The sequence below is a fragment of the Anolis carolinensis genome, chromosome 5, assembly GCF_035594765.1.
Source record: "Anolis carolinensis isolate JA03-04 chromosome 5, rAnoCar3.1.pri, whole genome shotgun sequence".
Lineage (NCBI taxonomy): Eukaryota > Metazoa > Chordata > Lepidosauria > Squamata > Dactyloidae > Anolis > Anolis carolinensis.
This window is the reverse complement of record NC_085845.1, coordinates 27,345,101-27,362,882: the sequence shown is the minus strand read 5'-3', so window position 1 is coordinate 27,362,882 and position 17,782 is coordinate 27,345,101. Positions and strand designations below refer to the sequence as shown.

General features: G+C 37.5%; 1 protein-coding gene across 10 annotated transcripts in view; it reads right to left on the bottom strand.

The window, feature by feature from the left end:
* Window positions 1–17,782, bottom strand: part of npnt (nephronectin) — a 70,175-nt gene that overhangs the window by 12,753 nt on the left and 39,640 nt on the right. For 6 of the 10 annotated variants that reach the window (XM_062982945.1, XM_062982946.1, XM_008119191.3 and 3 more), the window contains 6 exons: window positions 17,180–17,314; window positions 14,141–14,263; window positions 12,132–12,248; window positions 10,197–10,667; window positions 2,269–2,364; window positions 297–395 (listed from right to left, as the gene is read on the bottom strand). In XM_062982945.1, coding sequence (XP_062839015.1) covers window positions 297–395; window positions 2,269–2,364; window positions 10,197–10,667; window positions 12,132–12,248; window positions 14,141–14,263; window positions 17,180–17,314 — 1,041 coding nt within the window. The remainder of the gene's footprint in view (window positions 1–296; window positions 396–2,268; window positions 2,365–10,196; window positions 10,668–12,131; window positions 12,249–14,140; window positions 14,264–17,179; window positions 17,315–17,782) is intronic. The other 4 variants (XM_062982947.1, XM_062982949.1, XM_062982950.1 and 1 more) reach the window with 1 other exon arrangement.

Here is a 17,782-nt window from a genome sequence, read left to right as displayed (position 1 = left end):
AGAAGGAAAATGCCTTAGTCAAATGTTGATTGCGGCGGCATAAGATGGAAACCTATTATGACTCTACTTATTTATATCCCAATAATGGGACTCAAGATATCATATTACGAATGCCTTCCCCAACTGGATGACCTCCACCAGATGTTTTGAACTTCAATCCCCATAATTCTTTACCATTAGTCATGTTGACCAGGGATGATAGCAACTAAAGTCTGAAGATGCAGGAAGGCTGAGGTACAGTTCTTTCCTCTGAATATTTAATGATTTATACTAAATCCACAGAAACCAAATAGTACCTGAGTCGTCTTTAACAGGTTCCCAGTGTAAATCATCATCTCTCTCCTTCATCCATCCACAAAGACCATAATCAAAGTTACAACTGTGAACAAGGATAGCTGCAAATAACAAAGCAAAGGTTTGGTTTTGTAGATGAACTGTATCGTTAAAATATAGCAAGGATGGAAATCATGCAATCCTCCAGTATTCCTCCACAGTATTTACATTTTCTAGGGTTGCCAGGTTTCCGAATTCAATAGCATCTGGAATGCTGAATAATTCTTATATTAGATTTCCTAATAAAATGATTAAAAATAAAATAAAATTGTCATATCAAATTTGCAAAAAAAAGAAAGGAAACCTGCAAGCATTATGTGTAATGCAACATGCAGAGAGCAAATGAGCTCATTTATTTTCAGTGCTACCCTTTCCCTAGCATCTCCTTTAAAAGTCCATCTACAGATAGTAAAGGTAAAGGTTTTCCCCAACATCAAGTCCAGTCGTGTCTGCCTCTTGGGTGTGGTGCTCATCTCCATTTCTAAGTAAATAATAATAAATAATAAACTTTATTTTTATATCCCGCCCCATCTTCCCGAAGAGACTCGGGGCGGCTCACAACAGGGACAAGCCCGAAACAACGACACAACATATTTGACAAAAACTTAAAACATTTCAATGGACAATACATTAAAATCCAAGCAGATAAAATCAGAGTAATTAAAAGCAAAAAGGTAGAAGAACCGGCGTTGTCCGTAGACACCTCCAAGGTCATGTGGCTAGAATGACTGCATGGAGTGCTGTTAGCTTCCTGCCAGAGTGGTACTTATTGATCTACTCACATTTGTAAGTTTTCGAACTGCTGGGTTGGCAGAAGCTGGGGCTAATAGTGAGAGCTCACTCGCACCCTGGATTCAAACCGCCGACCTTTTGATCAGCAAGTTCAGCAGCTCAGCCGTTTAACCCACTGCGCCATTGGAAGCTTTCCATCCATAGATATACATTATTTATTTCATGAAAATTCAAAGGTCTTGGAAGGTAGGGTTTGAAATTAATACTAAGGGTTGCTTAAGGCTACAATTTCTTCCATAATTCAAGCACTGGACATGGTGGAAAATAATAGCACAAACACAATTATGTTTGCACGAACGTTAAAGATGTAGGTACTTCACTCAGAAGTGCAAAATACAGCATACACCCAAAACAAATGTTTGCTTCCTAAAATATGAGATTATAAATGGCCAGCTTCAAAAGGATACTGGTTAAATCTTTCATGTGCTCATGAGATTATTTTAATGGACAATACCAAACAGTTCATTTGAAGGTCTCACAGTATATGAATACTTGAGAAATACAGGACATAATTTGGGCAATAAATGAGATGTCTGCCATTGTCTGTATTACCAAATGCTGCAGCACTGCTGAAAGAAATGGTTGTATATGGTGGGGGATGGGTAAGGGAGGAGTAACATAAGAAATACTATAAACTGAATTCATATTTCTGTGCAGGACTAACTCTACCGTCTCAAGAGTGAAAATGCTGTGGGGATGTCATGGAAAGGCAGAAAAGGATTACTTATTTAATTTGTTACTGTGTTTTTACTAACAGGAAGGAGGAGAAGTGCTTCTGGGATTTTTTGTCTCCGATGCCAAGATAACTTGTTTGAGTTTGGATAGTGTGCCCCTTGATGTGGTTAGATCTATGGGTGTGGGGAAGGCGTTATTTGCTGCTTTGCCTAGGGCAACAGTGTCAAAACCAGCCCTTTCCCTGGAAATTTTATATTTACATGATGCAAGCTCAGACCAATTAAGCCTCCTGTTTGACAGTACATTTAATGTGCTTAGTTTCCTTAAAGCATCTTGCCTGAAGGCTGGAATGTCTGAACGCTGAGCTGCAAGACAGTTGACTTTAAAATCACATCCAATAAATAAAAAGAAGAAATTGTTTGGCAAAAGAATACATACAGGCTTCCAGGCAAGGAAAGTATTTGTTACCTGGATCATCATTTGCTTCATCCTCATCAGCACTGATCCCCCTTTCGATTTCAAATGTGTCGAAGAGATTATTGCTCACTCCAGGCTGGCGAGGAACTGGAGGGAAATGGAGAAGGAAATAATTTAAAATAAATGAGTGCAATAGATAAGGAAATAGTCCTCTGACTAATTTCACCTTTAGTGTAAAAATAGAGGAAATGCTTCTGGTACTGAAGTCTCCAATTAATTTAGCCATGCTTCATTTATTGGTTCATGACGGTCCATTCTGCATAATTAATGCAGCAATGGTTATTATTGGGTTTCTTTCTAAAGTGTGCACACAAAAATTCCAAGCAATGTTTTAAAAGCAGCAGCTTTTCTTCTCCTGTATACTTCCATTTTTTCTTCCATAACTGTTCTCAAAAATACAATTGTTGATAAGACCAAATCTTAGTGAGACAAATAAGATGGAAAAAACTTGAAGGCTCATAGCCACAAAATGAATCTTTGCAGTCAAGACCCACTTCCCACCTAAAAACTGTAACTTTTTAGAATCCAGTTCCAGACCTCTTCATTCAGTATATACCCAGTAGCCATACTGCCTGGTATAATCTGGAAGTTTAACAACAACAACAACAAAAATAACAACAACAACAACAACAACAACAACTTTATTCTTATAATCTACCTCCATCTCCCCGAAGGGACTCAGGGAGGCTTACATGGGGACCAACCCAAAGCAACAAATATAAATTAAAAATACAACAGTATAGTTTAAAAAGTAAGCGATAAAACATCATAAATACATCAGCAAACATCAGTACTAAAGTGGGACTATTAAAATTGAAGGAGAGGGGCAGGGCATGTGCAAAACAAAAGACAATAGGATCAGGAGTGGGAGTAAGGTGCTGGAATCAGGGCAGTAAACAGTTACGTCTGGGCAATGATAAATTACCAATTGACCTATTGTTCAAAAGCACATTTAAACATCCATGGCTTCAGGTCTTTGCAGAATGTGGACAGGGTGGGGGCTAATCTGATCTCATAGTTCAGAAAAGGAAAGGTAAAGATTTCCCCCAACATCTTGATAGCCCATTCCAACCCTATGTGGGTCTTTGCCAAAAATGCCTCAAACCCCTTTCCAAAAATATTCCTGATCACATAAGTAGTGCAAGTGGATATTTTGGGTCACAAAATTGGTAAGAATTGTGTTTATTTTCAACACAACCTCAATAAAAGAAGAAAAACACTGCTTGCTATGGCTGCAGGATAAACATAGTTATCTAGTGCAATCATTTTAGTGATTCACTAATGGCTCACTTGTAAACATTACAATTCAGCCATGGTTTATTTATCTCAGTAAGAATGAAAACAAAATACAAGAGTCGTGCATTGCATTTCCACAATATACCATGGCTGTTAGCACAGGTGTGGACAGTTGCAGCTAAATAACTGCATACATCCCCAGCCTAAATTCAGAAGCTGTTTACCAGTGATCTGGCTAGATGTCCTTCTCCTGGCAATTACAAGTAGAGAGAATGATTAAGGGAGAAGAAAAGGAGAAAAGGAAACATGTAGAAAAGGAAGGAAAAGAAGGTGACTCTACCCACTTCTGCCTATAACCCAATGCATGGAAATGTTTTTTTGGGGGACTATGTCTTCCATGCTTGCTTGGGGATCTTTGGTGCAATGGTTCACAAAAGAAAACAATTCCAAGGTTGGTCTTTTGCTGGCAGATTCAACATCTGTCCCCTGAACTCTGTAGCCTTTGTCTTAAAGTGGTGATGTGGGAGACCGGCAATTATTTTGTTTCCAATGTGCCAGGAACTAGAATCAAATATGTACCCATTTGGTAGATGTCTTTATTTCATTCCTGGGAACTTGTCGGAGATCATCCTTTTGAGGAATTAGAACCAGCTCATGGACCCACACTTTGAATAGCTCTGTCTTTATATTGGATTCAACATCTCTTTGCTCCAACAAAAATATTTTTAAATCTAAAGGCAGGAACTCCTTGAAGCTTGCCTAGAGGCACAATTTCTAACTTTGCAATATATTCTGGTAGACTTGCCAAAATTATGAACAAGTCATAATACATCTGAAGTGACAACTGCAACCCTGATGGAGATCAGTTGGTATTTCATGTTTATATTTACTCATGTTTATTAAAGATAATTTTGATATTTTCTGCATGCTTTGGCAGAACCCCACTATCTTAGTTTCAAAAAGTTTCAGACACAAACCCCTCCGTACAAGACCTCTAGAAAACTGATGAGTGCCAACCTGAACTAGTGGGAGCCGAATGCTTTAAAGAGCTAATTAAAATATTTTTTTCACTCTGCCTTTTAATCATGAATGCTTTTATCTTTTTGCCAGTGGCTTAATTTGGTTGGAAATGAATTGTGTTGTGGTTAATTATGATTAAAGGTTTCAGTTACAAGCTGATTCTAAGTGAGGAGGGGGAATACAGCTTTGGTAAATGTTTTAGGAAAATCTGTGCATTAAATATATGTGATGAGATTAAACTGATTGGTAAATTAAACCTTTATTGAGAAAGAAGTAATAAAAACGGGACAACCATCTGTTGTTGTTGTTGTTGTTGTTGTTGTTGTTGTTGTTAGATATTTACATCCCAACTGCCTAAATATTGTCAAAGCACCACATCCCATCTGATTTTGGAAGCTGAGCAGGGCCAGCCTTAGTATTTGGATAGGAGAATGATAAGAAATACCAGATGCTATGGGGTATATTTCAGAGGAAAGAAGTGGCAAAAACACCTCTTGAGTATTCCTTGTCTAAGAAAAACTCTATGAAATCTGCCATAAGACAACAGATGACCTGAAGACAAACAGACATACAGATGCACAATGATATCCCACCCTAAATCATGAAATTTGACTATCTTAGGCCAAAATAATCTTAAGCAGTTTATAATTTCAAACAATAAAAATAATGTAAACATTATAAAATGTATTAAATTACTGAATAATTTAAAAGTTGAATAACTTACAATGTTAAGGGACTCTATAACCCTGCATGTATATAAATGAAGGATATATAAAGTCTGTCCTCCACCACCCACCATTCAAAAATGAAAAACTTGATTTTGCCATTTTACTATGCAACTGTATATAATGGGAGTTGAGCATCCACAGATTTTAGGTGTCCACGGAGGGCCCTGGAACCAAACCTCAGCAGAAACCAAGGGCCCACTTTACAGAAAGATGAAATTCTAAGGATCCAAAGGCTTTTCTTAAAAAGCCACATTTTAAGAATACTTCAAATAGCTAGATCTAAAAATCTACTGAAGACTCTAATCCCTGCACACTAAACTATCTCATTGTACTAGAAAATCTTTAGCAAGGGATAGTCATTGATGCAATGCATCATAGTCATTGATACAATGAATCTTCAGCTAAGTTTTTAATTGTAAGCTATTAGAGGAAGAGTATTCTTTGCCTAAGAAAACCATATGAAATTGACAAGGTCACCATAAATTAACAGGTGACTTGAAGGTACATATATACACAAGCACACACATAGTGATAGCAACACATATTGCAAAGGCCAGACTACCAAGGAAGGGTCTTTTATGAAGGTATATCCTGATGCAAATATGGACTAAAGATGTACTGTATGTCTACAAGGTGTATAGAATTTAATATCACTCTAACACACAGACAGAACATCTATGGTGACATAGTACACTATCAAGATCCCAGCCCTAGACGTGTGTCTGTACATTTATTTTGAAGTTTCCTCTGGAGCTGGGTCGATAACGGGCTCTTGATTCTTTTAAAAGAATAACACATTAGACCAGGGGTCCCCAAACTAAGGCCCGGGGGCCGGATGCGGCCCTCCAAGGTCATTTACCTGGCCCCTGCTCTCAGTTTTATAATATAATATTTTTATATCAGTTTTAATAATATAATATATTGTATATACATATAATATTGATAAAAATATTATAATGTTATACAATATAATACTAATAATAATACCATATAATAATATTAATTATATATTATATATTACATATAATATTACAGTATAGTGGTATCGTTCAATATAGTAATATATAATGCTAATATTGTGCTATGTTAATAATATAATATATTGTATGTACATACAGCTGCTCAGAGACCCCTTCGGGGTGAGAAGGGTGGGATATAAATGTAGTAAATAAAGGTAGTAAATAAATAAATAATTAATTTTAGACTTAGGCTAAAGTCTGAAATGACTTGAAAGCACACAACAACAACAACAATCCTAATTAACTTGACTATCTCATTGGCCAGTAGCAGGCCCACACTTTCCATTGAAATCCTAATAGGTTTATGTTGGTTAAAATAGTTTTCATTTTTAAATATTGTATTGTTCTTTAATTGTTATTGTTGTATTGCACTACAAATAAGACATATGCAATGTGCATAGGAATTTGTTCGTATTTCTTTTCAAATAATAATTCGGCCCCTCAACAGTCCGAAGGATTGTGGACCGGCCCTCTGCTTTAAAAGTTTGAGGACCCCTGCATTAGACTAACCAACTCAGAAAAGCTTAAGAAATTGTCTGTATCCAAAGCATGAAAAGAATCTCAAGTTTGGATAGCACAGCTGTGCCTTTGATTCCACATATACCAACTAAAGGATAAGATGTGACTATTATGGTTTTTAATTGCACATATCTATAGCTCTGAATACCAAGGCATGCATGTTGACTAAATGGTATTCCCCAATTACTGGGGAAGGCAGCCGAAACAGGAGCTCTTCGGTGTCAGGTATTAATGTTGTAATCTGACCCAGGGAATCTACTCACTTAAGTCACTCACTTTTGAGCACACATGGAAAGGATTCCACTGAAAAATAATGCAGATATATCTCAACAATTTTTCTTACAAAGAATATCCCTTTTAAGAAATAGGTTTCGCACCCACTCATCCTCTCTCTTCTTTCTTGGATACTTTTAAAGGGCATTGACATTGGCAGGATTGGAGGCACACTATTTTTCTGTGCTTGTTGCAGCTGTGTGTCTGCTGTGTTTCAGAAGCCTGCCAGTTCTCTGACATGTCAGGGCTTCCCTCACTTGTTTGCAAGGTTTTTTTGCATCCTGATTTCCCATTCCATGTGTTTATTGGGTGGAGGAAGAGGGATGCGGTGAAAAGGATTGTGTGGGAAAGAAGCTAGCTAGCTGACCAGGTAGGCAAGGTAGAAGCGGATTAAATAATTTAAGTATTTAAAGGGAGTATATTGGATTAAGGAACTATTGAAAGGCTTCCTTACTTAATGCTCGGGGAAAAATGGGAGGACCAACTGACATTCAGGGTTCTTTACCCCTCCCCACAAAGAAATTGAAACATGTTCAGCCAAGCAACATCAGAGTGTGGTCAAGATGGCAAAACTAACAAGGAAAGACACACAAGCTATGACAGGCTGCAAAAAATTTCCTTTATATGGAAACATACAACTAAAATGGTATGAAATCTATAACTGTAGTGTGGGTACACCTTGTAACACTTTTCTCAGACTGTATTGTATTTTACTCACTCCTTAGTATTTCTCACCCCTATCCTAACAAACTGAGGCACCTACAGTTCAGGTGAATGAAAATGGAGCCAAAGGGTTATTTCAGGGATGGGAGAACTTTTCAGATGATTTGGAGGAGGACCTTTAATACTGGGAATATCTGAAATAAAGCCAAATTAACTTCCGAGGACATAAAAGAATGCACTTGTTCATCTCTTGTAAGATAACAAAAATCACGTTGCCTTTTAGCTCAGCAATGTTACTGTTTATGAACCTGAAGAGTCAGACTTATCCAAACACTCTCCCAAGTGCTAAAATTAATATCAGTGGTAGTGCTAAAGATGAAACAGTGCTGGGTATTTCTTGGCAGGCATGCTGAAATGCACAAGCCAGCAAATGTCGTCTGTGGCATGAAGTCAACTTGGCATAAAAAGCAATGCAATATCTTTCGGCACAGCTCTGCATATGATACTTCCTCATGCAAAGAGTGTCTTTACAACATGGGCTTTAAATGTCTCTCTTTTGGTGGACGCATTCCAGAAAGTGGGAATCAAAGGTTATTTTTAATTTGATTTTGGCAGTTGCTTAGCAATAAATACCTCAGGGATGGCTATATGAACTCATGCAGAAAAGCATCATGCCTCTACTAAAATTGCACTCAAAAATAGATTCGGGTCCAAAATGGCATCATGATTTCCATTAATTGGTGTCCTTTTTAAAGTTCAGTCATAATGTCCTATATCACAGAAATCTGTACAGTTTTTCTACATTTATGACTATAATCGTCCATTCACATTTGCTGGTTTCACTTTTACAGATCTGATTATTAATGAAATTGAATAATCTCTAGGAAATTCTAGGGCCTCCAGTGTGACTCTGGTTGATTTCCACCATTGAGTTGCATTGAAGTACCTACGGATTCTAGGAAAAACATTTCCCTAGGCATTTGTAGGTCCTCTTGCATGCTATGGTCAACTTCCAGCAGACATGTTCTCTCATGTAAAAAAACAATATTTTTTCAGGGGTCACCATTGAATATGTTGTGCTGACTGTATGAATTTTTCATAACAATGACTACACTGAAATTCTGATCTTTGTTGTTGTCTGTTCTGTGGCAGTGAAGGCAGCACAAAAATCTTTTGTTGCTGCCAACATTGCATCTGCAAAAAACTGCCCGAGAGAGTTGTTTCAAGTGGTCAGAGTACTTTTAAACCTGCCCACTCAGGGATCTCTGACCAATCGACAGCTCATTGTGAAGAATTTGCTAGGTTCTTTGCAGATAGTCACTCAGATCCATTCTGGCTTAGTGTTGATGCAATCTCCTTGGATGTAACTTAGGCATCTGCTTGTCCTGTTTTAATAGATTCTTTTCAATATATACAGCCTGATGACATGGACAAGATCTTGAGAGAAGTGAAGGTGACCACCTGTTCTCTGGACCCTTGCCCGTACTGGCTAATTAAGCAGGCCAGAGGGGGACTGGCAGAGTGGGCGAAGGTGCTGGTGAATACCTCCTTGGCACAAGGCTCAATGGTAATTCACTTCAAGGAAGCCACAGTAAGAATTTTAATAAAGAAATGGGTACTTTCAACCAGTTTCAAATCTCCCCTTTCTGGGCAAGCTTCAGGACAAGGTGGTGGCCTCTAAGTTCCAAAGTTTCTTGGATGAAACAGATTATCTGGATCCATTTCAGTTTGGTCTCAGGCCTGGTCACAGAACAGAGAAGGCATTGGTCACCTTGGTAGATGATCTATGAAGAGAGCTAGACAGGGAAAGTGTGTCCTCTCAGCTGCGTTCAATACCATCGATCATGGTATCCTTCTAAGTCGTATCTCTGGGATAGGACTAGGTGGCACTGTTTTGCAGTGGCTCCATTCCTTCCTAAAAGACCAGACTCAGAAAGTGATGCTGGGGGGGGGGGGTGTTGCAAGATTTCTGGAAGCAAGAGTCAAGTAACATCCAACTCCTGAAAAGGGAGTCTTCTCTCCCTTTTAGTATGTTGGAAAGACAGAGTATCACAGGCAGCCACCAGAAGTGGTCATGCATCATGGGATGGCCATTGGAGAGAACACAGGGAAAACATCCGTGTGATGAGGTCCCCACTACAACCATGCTGAGTCTATAATCTACTTCTTCCTTAAATACCCACTAGATACCAAATTTCCACCATGTCAAAGTGTGTCATAGTTCAGAAAGCATAATAAATTCCAGCCAGCCATGTAATATACCAAAATCACAATGTCTCAAACATGTGGAACAGTATGCCTGATTTATTAGCTTTTTCTACATTACCAAGCTTCGAGCAAAAAAGACAAAGCGCAGCTACTGCTATTTAAAAGCTTTAGACATCGTATGAGATGTCTGAAATTTCCCACTGACAGCTTTTCACACCTTATTGGTATAAAATAGAAAATCAGTGTTACTTACTGAATACATCCCCACGTGGTTTCTGGGGATCTATTGGTATGCTGTTGTCAGCTGTAAAACCTGGCTGGATCGTTGTTTCATGTAGTGGTTCTTGAGTCGTAACTTTTGATATTCTTGTTGTGACAGGCTTAGGTGGAGGTGGTGTTGGAGGTCTTGTCACTGGTGGCGGTCTTGTCACTGGTGGTGGCCTTGTCACTGGCTTCAAAGCTGGTTTGGTTGTTGCAGGCTTTGTTACAAACCTGGTAAATGTTTTTTGTGTTGGCTTCACAGTTGGCCTTTGGGTTGGCCTTATTGTCCTAGGAGTAGGCTTTGCTGTAGCTACGGCTGGTATATGTGGTGGTTTGATGGGTTGTCTTGTAATACCAGTGTCAGGTATCCGATTATTCATGCCACCACTGCCTTTAGGAAAGGTTGTGTTGCCTTTAAATACGTGATATGGACCAGATGGATCAATCATGACTTTGGGAATAGCTGTGGGTCAGGGGAGATGGAGAAAAGGGTCATCTCTATGTGCAAAGCAAATAAGCAAATTCCACTGAATGTAGGGTTGATGTTAACAACTGAACTCTCCTTTCAGAATAGGGTTATCTCAAAGTATTGTACTAGCACTTTACACATACTTTTCGCTAATGCCATTTCTCCTGTTCTACATTTAAAATGTGATTGTTGGGAACTTCTCTATGTCTATATGGCAATATAAATGCATGCTAAAGGAAGGCAAGACTACTTCTTCAGATTACACGTTCCAGGATACCCTATCCAGCATAACAGAAAAGTTTGAGAGCTGTAGTCTGAAAATGTAAATTTTCACATTGGCTAAAAGCAGCCTTCCATAACAAGTATCTTTGAGATGTGTAAAACTACTAAACTCACAATCCCCAAAAAGCTGTAATCTGATATATCTGAAGGTCATCTTGATGGGGAATAATTGCCTTTTAGCAGTGTCTAAGCAGAAATTATCCCTTCAAGAAAGCATTTTTAAGCAAGGTAGAGTTGGGCAAAACAAGAACAGATATCCAGACAAGACCATCTGAATAAGATGGGGAAAACTTTTAGATATTCATTTTACAGAGGGAAAAATTGGCATATGAACTGCATCTGTGGCTTAAACTGCTATGCTTTAAGTAGTCAAGTTCTGTTGTAGCTGTGCTTATTCAAATAGGCATGTATTATCATTGTCAATACATGGTTTTATTGGCACATTTTAATTGTAACATCTGTGACTTCTTCAGTTTTAACAGTTTTCTTGTCCTACTGGTTGAGAATCCCTTATCTGGAATTCTGAAATACTCCAAAAATCCAAAATAATCCAAATGGGTATCTGAGATAGTGAAACCTTTGTTTCCATTGGTTTGAGGGTACACAAAAATAGTTTCATGCACTAAATTATTAAACGTATATTACAAAAATACTTTTATGCTATGTGTGTGAAGTCTATATGAAACATGAATTTTGTTTTTAGACCCAGGTCTAAAATATCTCATTGTGTACATATCTGCAAATACAAGAATTCCAAAATCAAAACACTTCTGGTTTCAAGCATTTCAGATAAGGGATACTCCATTCCAAAGGAGACATTTTCAGCAAGTGTAATGTGTGTTGTAATGCCAGTTTTCTGGTATGCATATCACATTTTTAAAACTCTAGGCTTAAGATAGTACAAATGACAATCTTTAAGACGCTTAAGATACTGAGGTTTATACTAAATTAATCAGGACAACAAGAATTCAACAGGTTGCATAGGATTACACTACATTAAAAGCTAAATTACCATCTAACTTTCCCACCAAAATAAATTGGTAGACAATGTCATCACTGCTATTTATAATTTATTACAAATTTTATGTTGGCTTTCTACCCTGAAAAAACTCCACCAAGGATTGGATCTCCACTGCATTAGGAACTGTACCAAGACACACAGAGACAGTCCCTTACCCCACATTTCCCTCTGAGATGCCGTCTCAGAGAGAACCACATTAAAAGGATCCTGTTCACTTCTGCCATGTGCCTCAACTGAGCCAAAGCCCGTCTCATTTTCAATAGCAGCGAAAGCTGGTGAAAGATTTAGTACTTATCAGCAAGGCTACTGACTGAGTTCTCTAAAGAAAGAGATCTCCATCATCAAATCATTGGTTCAAATCCATCAAACTCTTATATGCATGCCACATGACCAACTTCCAGTTTGTAGACAATACAAAAGCGAGTGCACTAGCAATCCCACTTCAATGCAAATTTCACTGAACATAGTTCTTATTCATGTTGTTTCCATGCAAAAATTTATTTCTAAAAAGTAAAGCTTAGGAACAAATACCTTTACTTGCATAATGCTTAGCTCACTCTTAAAACATTATCATATGCTGCCAAATGCATGCAGCAAACAACTGGGTGGACTTGAAGCTCATTTGCAATCGTGCCATGCAAACTACTCTAAGGGAAATGTGTGGTCATCCAGATGTTGCCCAAGTTTAACCCATGACAAATTATCATTGGTTATGCTGGTAGGCACCAGTGGGGATTTGTGTCCAACAGTATCTAGTAGACTCCATACCTGCCTTCAGGGTTACATTAAGTAAAGTTATTGATCTTCTGAGAAGCAGCTGAGTATGAGGGACAGATCTGGGTTGCATCTACACTATTACATTAATGCAGTTTGACACCACTTCAATTGTCATGGCTTAATGCTATGGAATTCTGGGATTCATCATTCAGTAAGGCACCAGCACTCTGGCAGAGATGACTAAAGACCTTGTAAATCTACAATTCTCATCATTCCATAGCATTGAGCCATGACAGTTAAAGTAGTGTCAAACTATTCTCTTACCAGACAAGGAAAAGCTCTATGAAAAACTGTTGAGGCTCAGCAATGTGTACGTTAGCAGACAACTGCTCTCCAATGTTTCAGCCCTGCTCTCCAAAATACAAAGGTTTAACTGTAAGGGCCTTCTTGGGCTGGATCTACACTGTCATATAATGCAATCTGAACTACATTCAACTGTCAGTGGAGTCCAATATAATGGAGATTTAATTGCACTGATGGATCTACATTGACCGTACAATGCAGTTCAAACTGTATTGGAAGGTAGAGCCAGCCTTGGTAGCAGTCGCCAAGCTCTAGAATCCACTCTCTTGTCCATCCTCTCCAGGCAAACAACTATATTTTTAAATTCAATAATGCCACTGGCATGTAAGATTATCTGTACTGAATAGTATTTAATAGGTTGCTTTTGTTGCTTTTAGTTTGCATTTTGTTTTTAAGCTGCATTTTTAATTGTTAGTTGGCTTCTGCCAAAATTTGGCAGAAACGAGTGATATAAATTTAATTAATAGAGCACACACTACCACTGAACTGCAAAAGCTTTCTTTTAGCTTAAGAAAATGATCAATTATGGTCCATCTGTATCAACAGGAAAACTAAAATGACTAGAAAAGAAATCAAAGTAGTTTTTAGATCAAAGAAAGGAAGAAAACCTATATGATGGGAACCTTCTTTGGAGTGATCAGTGAACATTACTTAGTGAACCATCAATATAATAGCATTGAGGCATTCATTGCTAAGATCACTTGCACAAGTTAACAACTGAGAACAACCAAAAATGCCATAAACGTGTTAATGACCTACAGCAAAGACTTAGGAAACAAAATCACTCTCTTGCTAAAAGCAAACTGCAGACAGTAAACATTAAAACAATTGGAGTAATGTATAGAATGAAAGTGCAAACTGGGTTCACGGGATTTCAGTTCTAAAAATGAAATGAGCTTGAGGAAATGTATTTTTACACTGGTATATCAATGCTCATAAAACTTTAAATATACAACCCATTCCTTTAAAATTACTCAGTGAAATTGAGATGGACACAAGCAGGCCACAAAATTTATTGCACAATGAAGTGTTCTTCCCATCTCGTTTGGAATTGGAATGAAAGATGAAAAGGCTCATTACGTACTTATGCAGTTCATTCCATCACCTCTGTATCCGTCTTTACATTTACATTTGTAAGATCCCTGTGTGTTGTAACATTGTGCAAAACCGCCACACTGATATTGCCCAAGGGAGCATTCATCTATATCTGCAACAGGAAAACAAAGTAGAAAAGTATTTTTATACATGATGCAAGTTATAATGTATTCATATTAATCAAGTTATATGAATCACATTAAATGTAAATGAAACCATATTCTTGTTTTGAAATATTTTAATGCTACTCATTAAAGAATTCAACAAATTATTAGTGGTATTTTGTCATCCAACTCCCTACCAACATATTCTAAGTGAGCTTTGGAAGTGACTTTCTGCAGCGACACTTTCGTTCACTACAAGATTTTAAAGACTTTTTGCATTTTTTGTAGTGGCTACCAAAGAAAAAAGGTTCAAGTTTCTTATTATTTTTGAGAGAATTTTAATTGTGACTTATACATACGAGTGGCAGAGATAAGAAACATGATAATTTTCAAAACCTCTTTCTCATGGTTATGGAAACAAGTACCCTATATGACAAGGTGAAATCTAGTTCTGGGCTCTTTCACACGATACAATTATAGCACTTTGATAACACTTTAATTGCCATTGATACATTTTATGAATTCCTGGGATTTGTAATTTGGTGAGTCACAAGTGGTCTCTCGCAAAGAAAAGTAACATCACAAAACTACAAAAGTGGAATAAGTGGAATAACTGATGAACAGGAAAGGAGCAATGGTAATTCTAAGATTTGGGCTGGAAAGTCATGCCATCGATGGCACAAAAATACTACAGTAGTCTCGCTTATCCAACTTTCGCTTATCCAATGTTCTGGATTATCCAATGCAGTCTGCCTCCCGCCCAGATCCACAACTGTTTCTCTAGGCAGCAAGGACTAAAGTTTTTATGGATTTAACTTCCGACAATGTTGTTACTGTAAGTTCATTTTATGCAATTCTATCTTTATTTGTAGTCAATTTGTTAGTAGCCAATGTTTTTGTAGTCAGTGTTCTCAATACATTGTGATGTTTTGGTGCTAAATTCATAAATATAGTAATGACTACATAACGTTACAGTGTATCAAACTGCTCTTTCTGTCGATTTGTTGTAAAACATTATGTTTTGGTGTTTAATTTGTAAAATCATAATGTAATTTGACTTTGAATATGCTTTTCGTTAATCCCTCCTTATTATTAAACAGTTTTGCTTATCCAACATTCTGCTGGCACATTTATGTTGGATAAGTGATACTCTACTGTATCTGCAAATGTTCATCAACATATCTAGAAAACAGATGTCATCTGCACTATTTTCAAATGGATACATGTTCTAAAGTATATCAACATTTAGGTATACTTAGTTGTGTGCCCTCAAATCATTTGTGACCTATAGCAACCCAATCACAGGGTTTTCTTGGCAAGATTTGTTCTGAGTTTGTTTACCTTTGCCTTCCCCTAGGCTGAGAGAGAGGGGGGGGGGGGTCTCTAAGATATCCCAGTGGGTTTTTTTTTGACCAGTTGGAGATTTCAACCCTGCTCTCCAATGTTGTAGTCCAACACTCAAACCCTACACCACATACTAGTTGCACACCAATACGATATTAGAGTATGGCTACAGATGGGTTAGATGTGACAGTGTGTGCTAACCACCGTGCCAATTGTTTGCTGTTTAGGAAAAATGGGAAAAGAAACACAGTTCTCACCAGGCTAGGCTAGTGACTAAAGTAACTTAAATCTTAGGTATTCACCAACAGTGGCTACCAGTCCTACCAGTCTAACCCAATGTATCTTTGCCACTCAAGTCAATGCATACTGGCCCTCCAAAAGCAAGATATAAACTCTAAATTGTTCTCATACTTAGCTATAAACGGAGTAATATTTTTGAGACATGAGTACCTGACTCATTATTCTGATGAAGGATAATTCCCATTGGAAGAATTTAACTGGTAAAGTTTACAGTTTTTCCCCAAAATGCTGATAGGATATACAATCAGATGCACAACCACTACCAGTCACAGATAAATGCTTCATTCAGGTATAGATAAAAATGTATCAATGCTCTGTGTTAGTGCTAGTTTATTGCCATTCTGCATGTCAAAAAATCTTATAGCGATACTCAGTCAAGTGAACCATACAGTGATGATCCCTAGAATTACAAATTATCATTATTGAAGCTGGTGAAAAGCTCTTATTCCTCTAGTAAATGCAAATGCTGATAGATGTTTACACGGGGATTGTCTGAAAAGTTCTTCTGCTAACTATAAGCTTTTCTATGTGCATAAGCCTTTCTTGGTAATACATCTCATTAAGGGAACTTAAATTATTTTATGGGAAAAAATAAGAGCTACATTAAAAATTTCTAAGCTTTACAAATTATTTCACCATAGAAAGATTTTGCAGTACTGAAAAATAAATATTCTTCCTATCGCTTCTTAGCCCCTAGATCTCAGCAGATCTCAAATTAGTATTCTGCAACACACAAATCGAAGTGGAACCTGTCTTATTTTAAGCAAGCTGACTGGGAACAAGAACATTCATTACCATCAAAATCAGGTTCCCAGCTACAGAAATGCCAGTTACAGTGAAAGGCAAGGGTTCTAAAAAATCAGTACTAAATTGCATTATACATAATTACTCTTGGGGAATTAAAAACAACTCCTATGCAATTATGGTTAAATAGCAACTGCTTTGGGAATTCTGCTGAGAGAGGTTTCTTTCAACAGGAAAGGGAGAATGAATGGAATTAGATCTAATTTTCTACTCCCATCACATCTCCTGGGGCAACAGGTGAAGTGGGACAGTGATGAAGAAATATACTAATATGATTGCTAGTGGTGGGAGATATCAAAAATGGTGATAAAACAATGCATGTAGTTTATGGACAGTACAGAAAAGGGTAGCAGTCTAAGGTCCCTGTTCCCATTGCATACAGTTCTTCTGTAAAGCAGATGAACATGATTTAAAAATACAAATGCATGTTCACAGTGTTCCTCCAGGAATTGCTCTGGTTACATTTGTTTAATTACCGTGGCACTGGTATTTCCCTCCAATGTACATCAGATCGAAACCTTTGTGACACTTGCAAATATAACTTCCAAAAGTGTTGACACATTTTCTGAATCGGGGACAAGTAACTCTCCCGGTGGCACATTCATCAACATCTACAAATAGAAAAGCACAAATTATTTGCAAGAATAAGCTTTATATCAGGAGTTCATACCCTTTTCAGCCACAATATTGGCTGGTTGCAGTATACACATGAGTATGTATATACATGAATGATTAGTATTTGGGAAGCCCTGGTATGCTTATCTTAGAAAAGCTGAAAGATCTGGAAATGACCTTTCGTTCTGGGATTGTATTACAAATGACTATGCAGAAAAACTGATTTGATTTTAAGGCATATCAATACTCCATTTTTTTTCTCTTGAATGCCAAATGTTATCTCCACACAAACAGAGGACATTGATTTCATTAATTTATTTATACAGTCAACTGTCAAATGTCCCCAGGACAAGAATGGCAGATCTCAGAACTTAGCACTGAATCTCCCATTTTTGTGAGTTATCTTCAGGCAGGAAATGAAAGTACATATTCTTCAGTTTTGTTCGCCTCAACTTCAGACAATC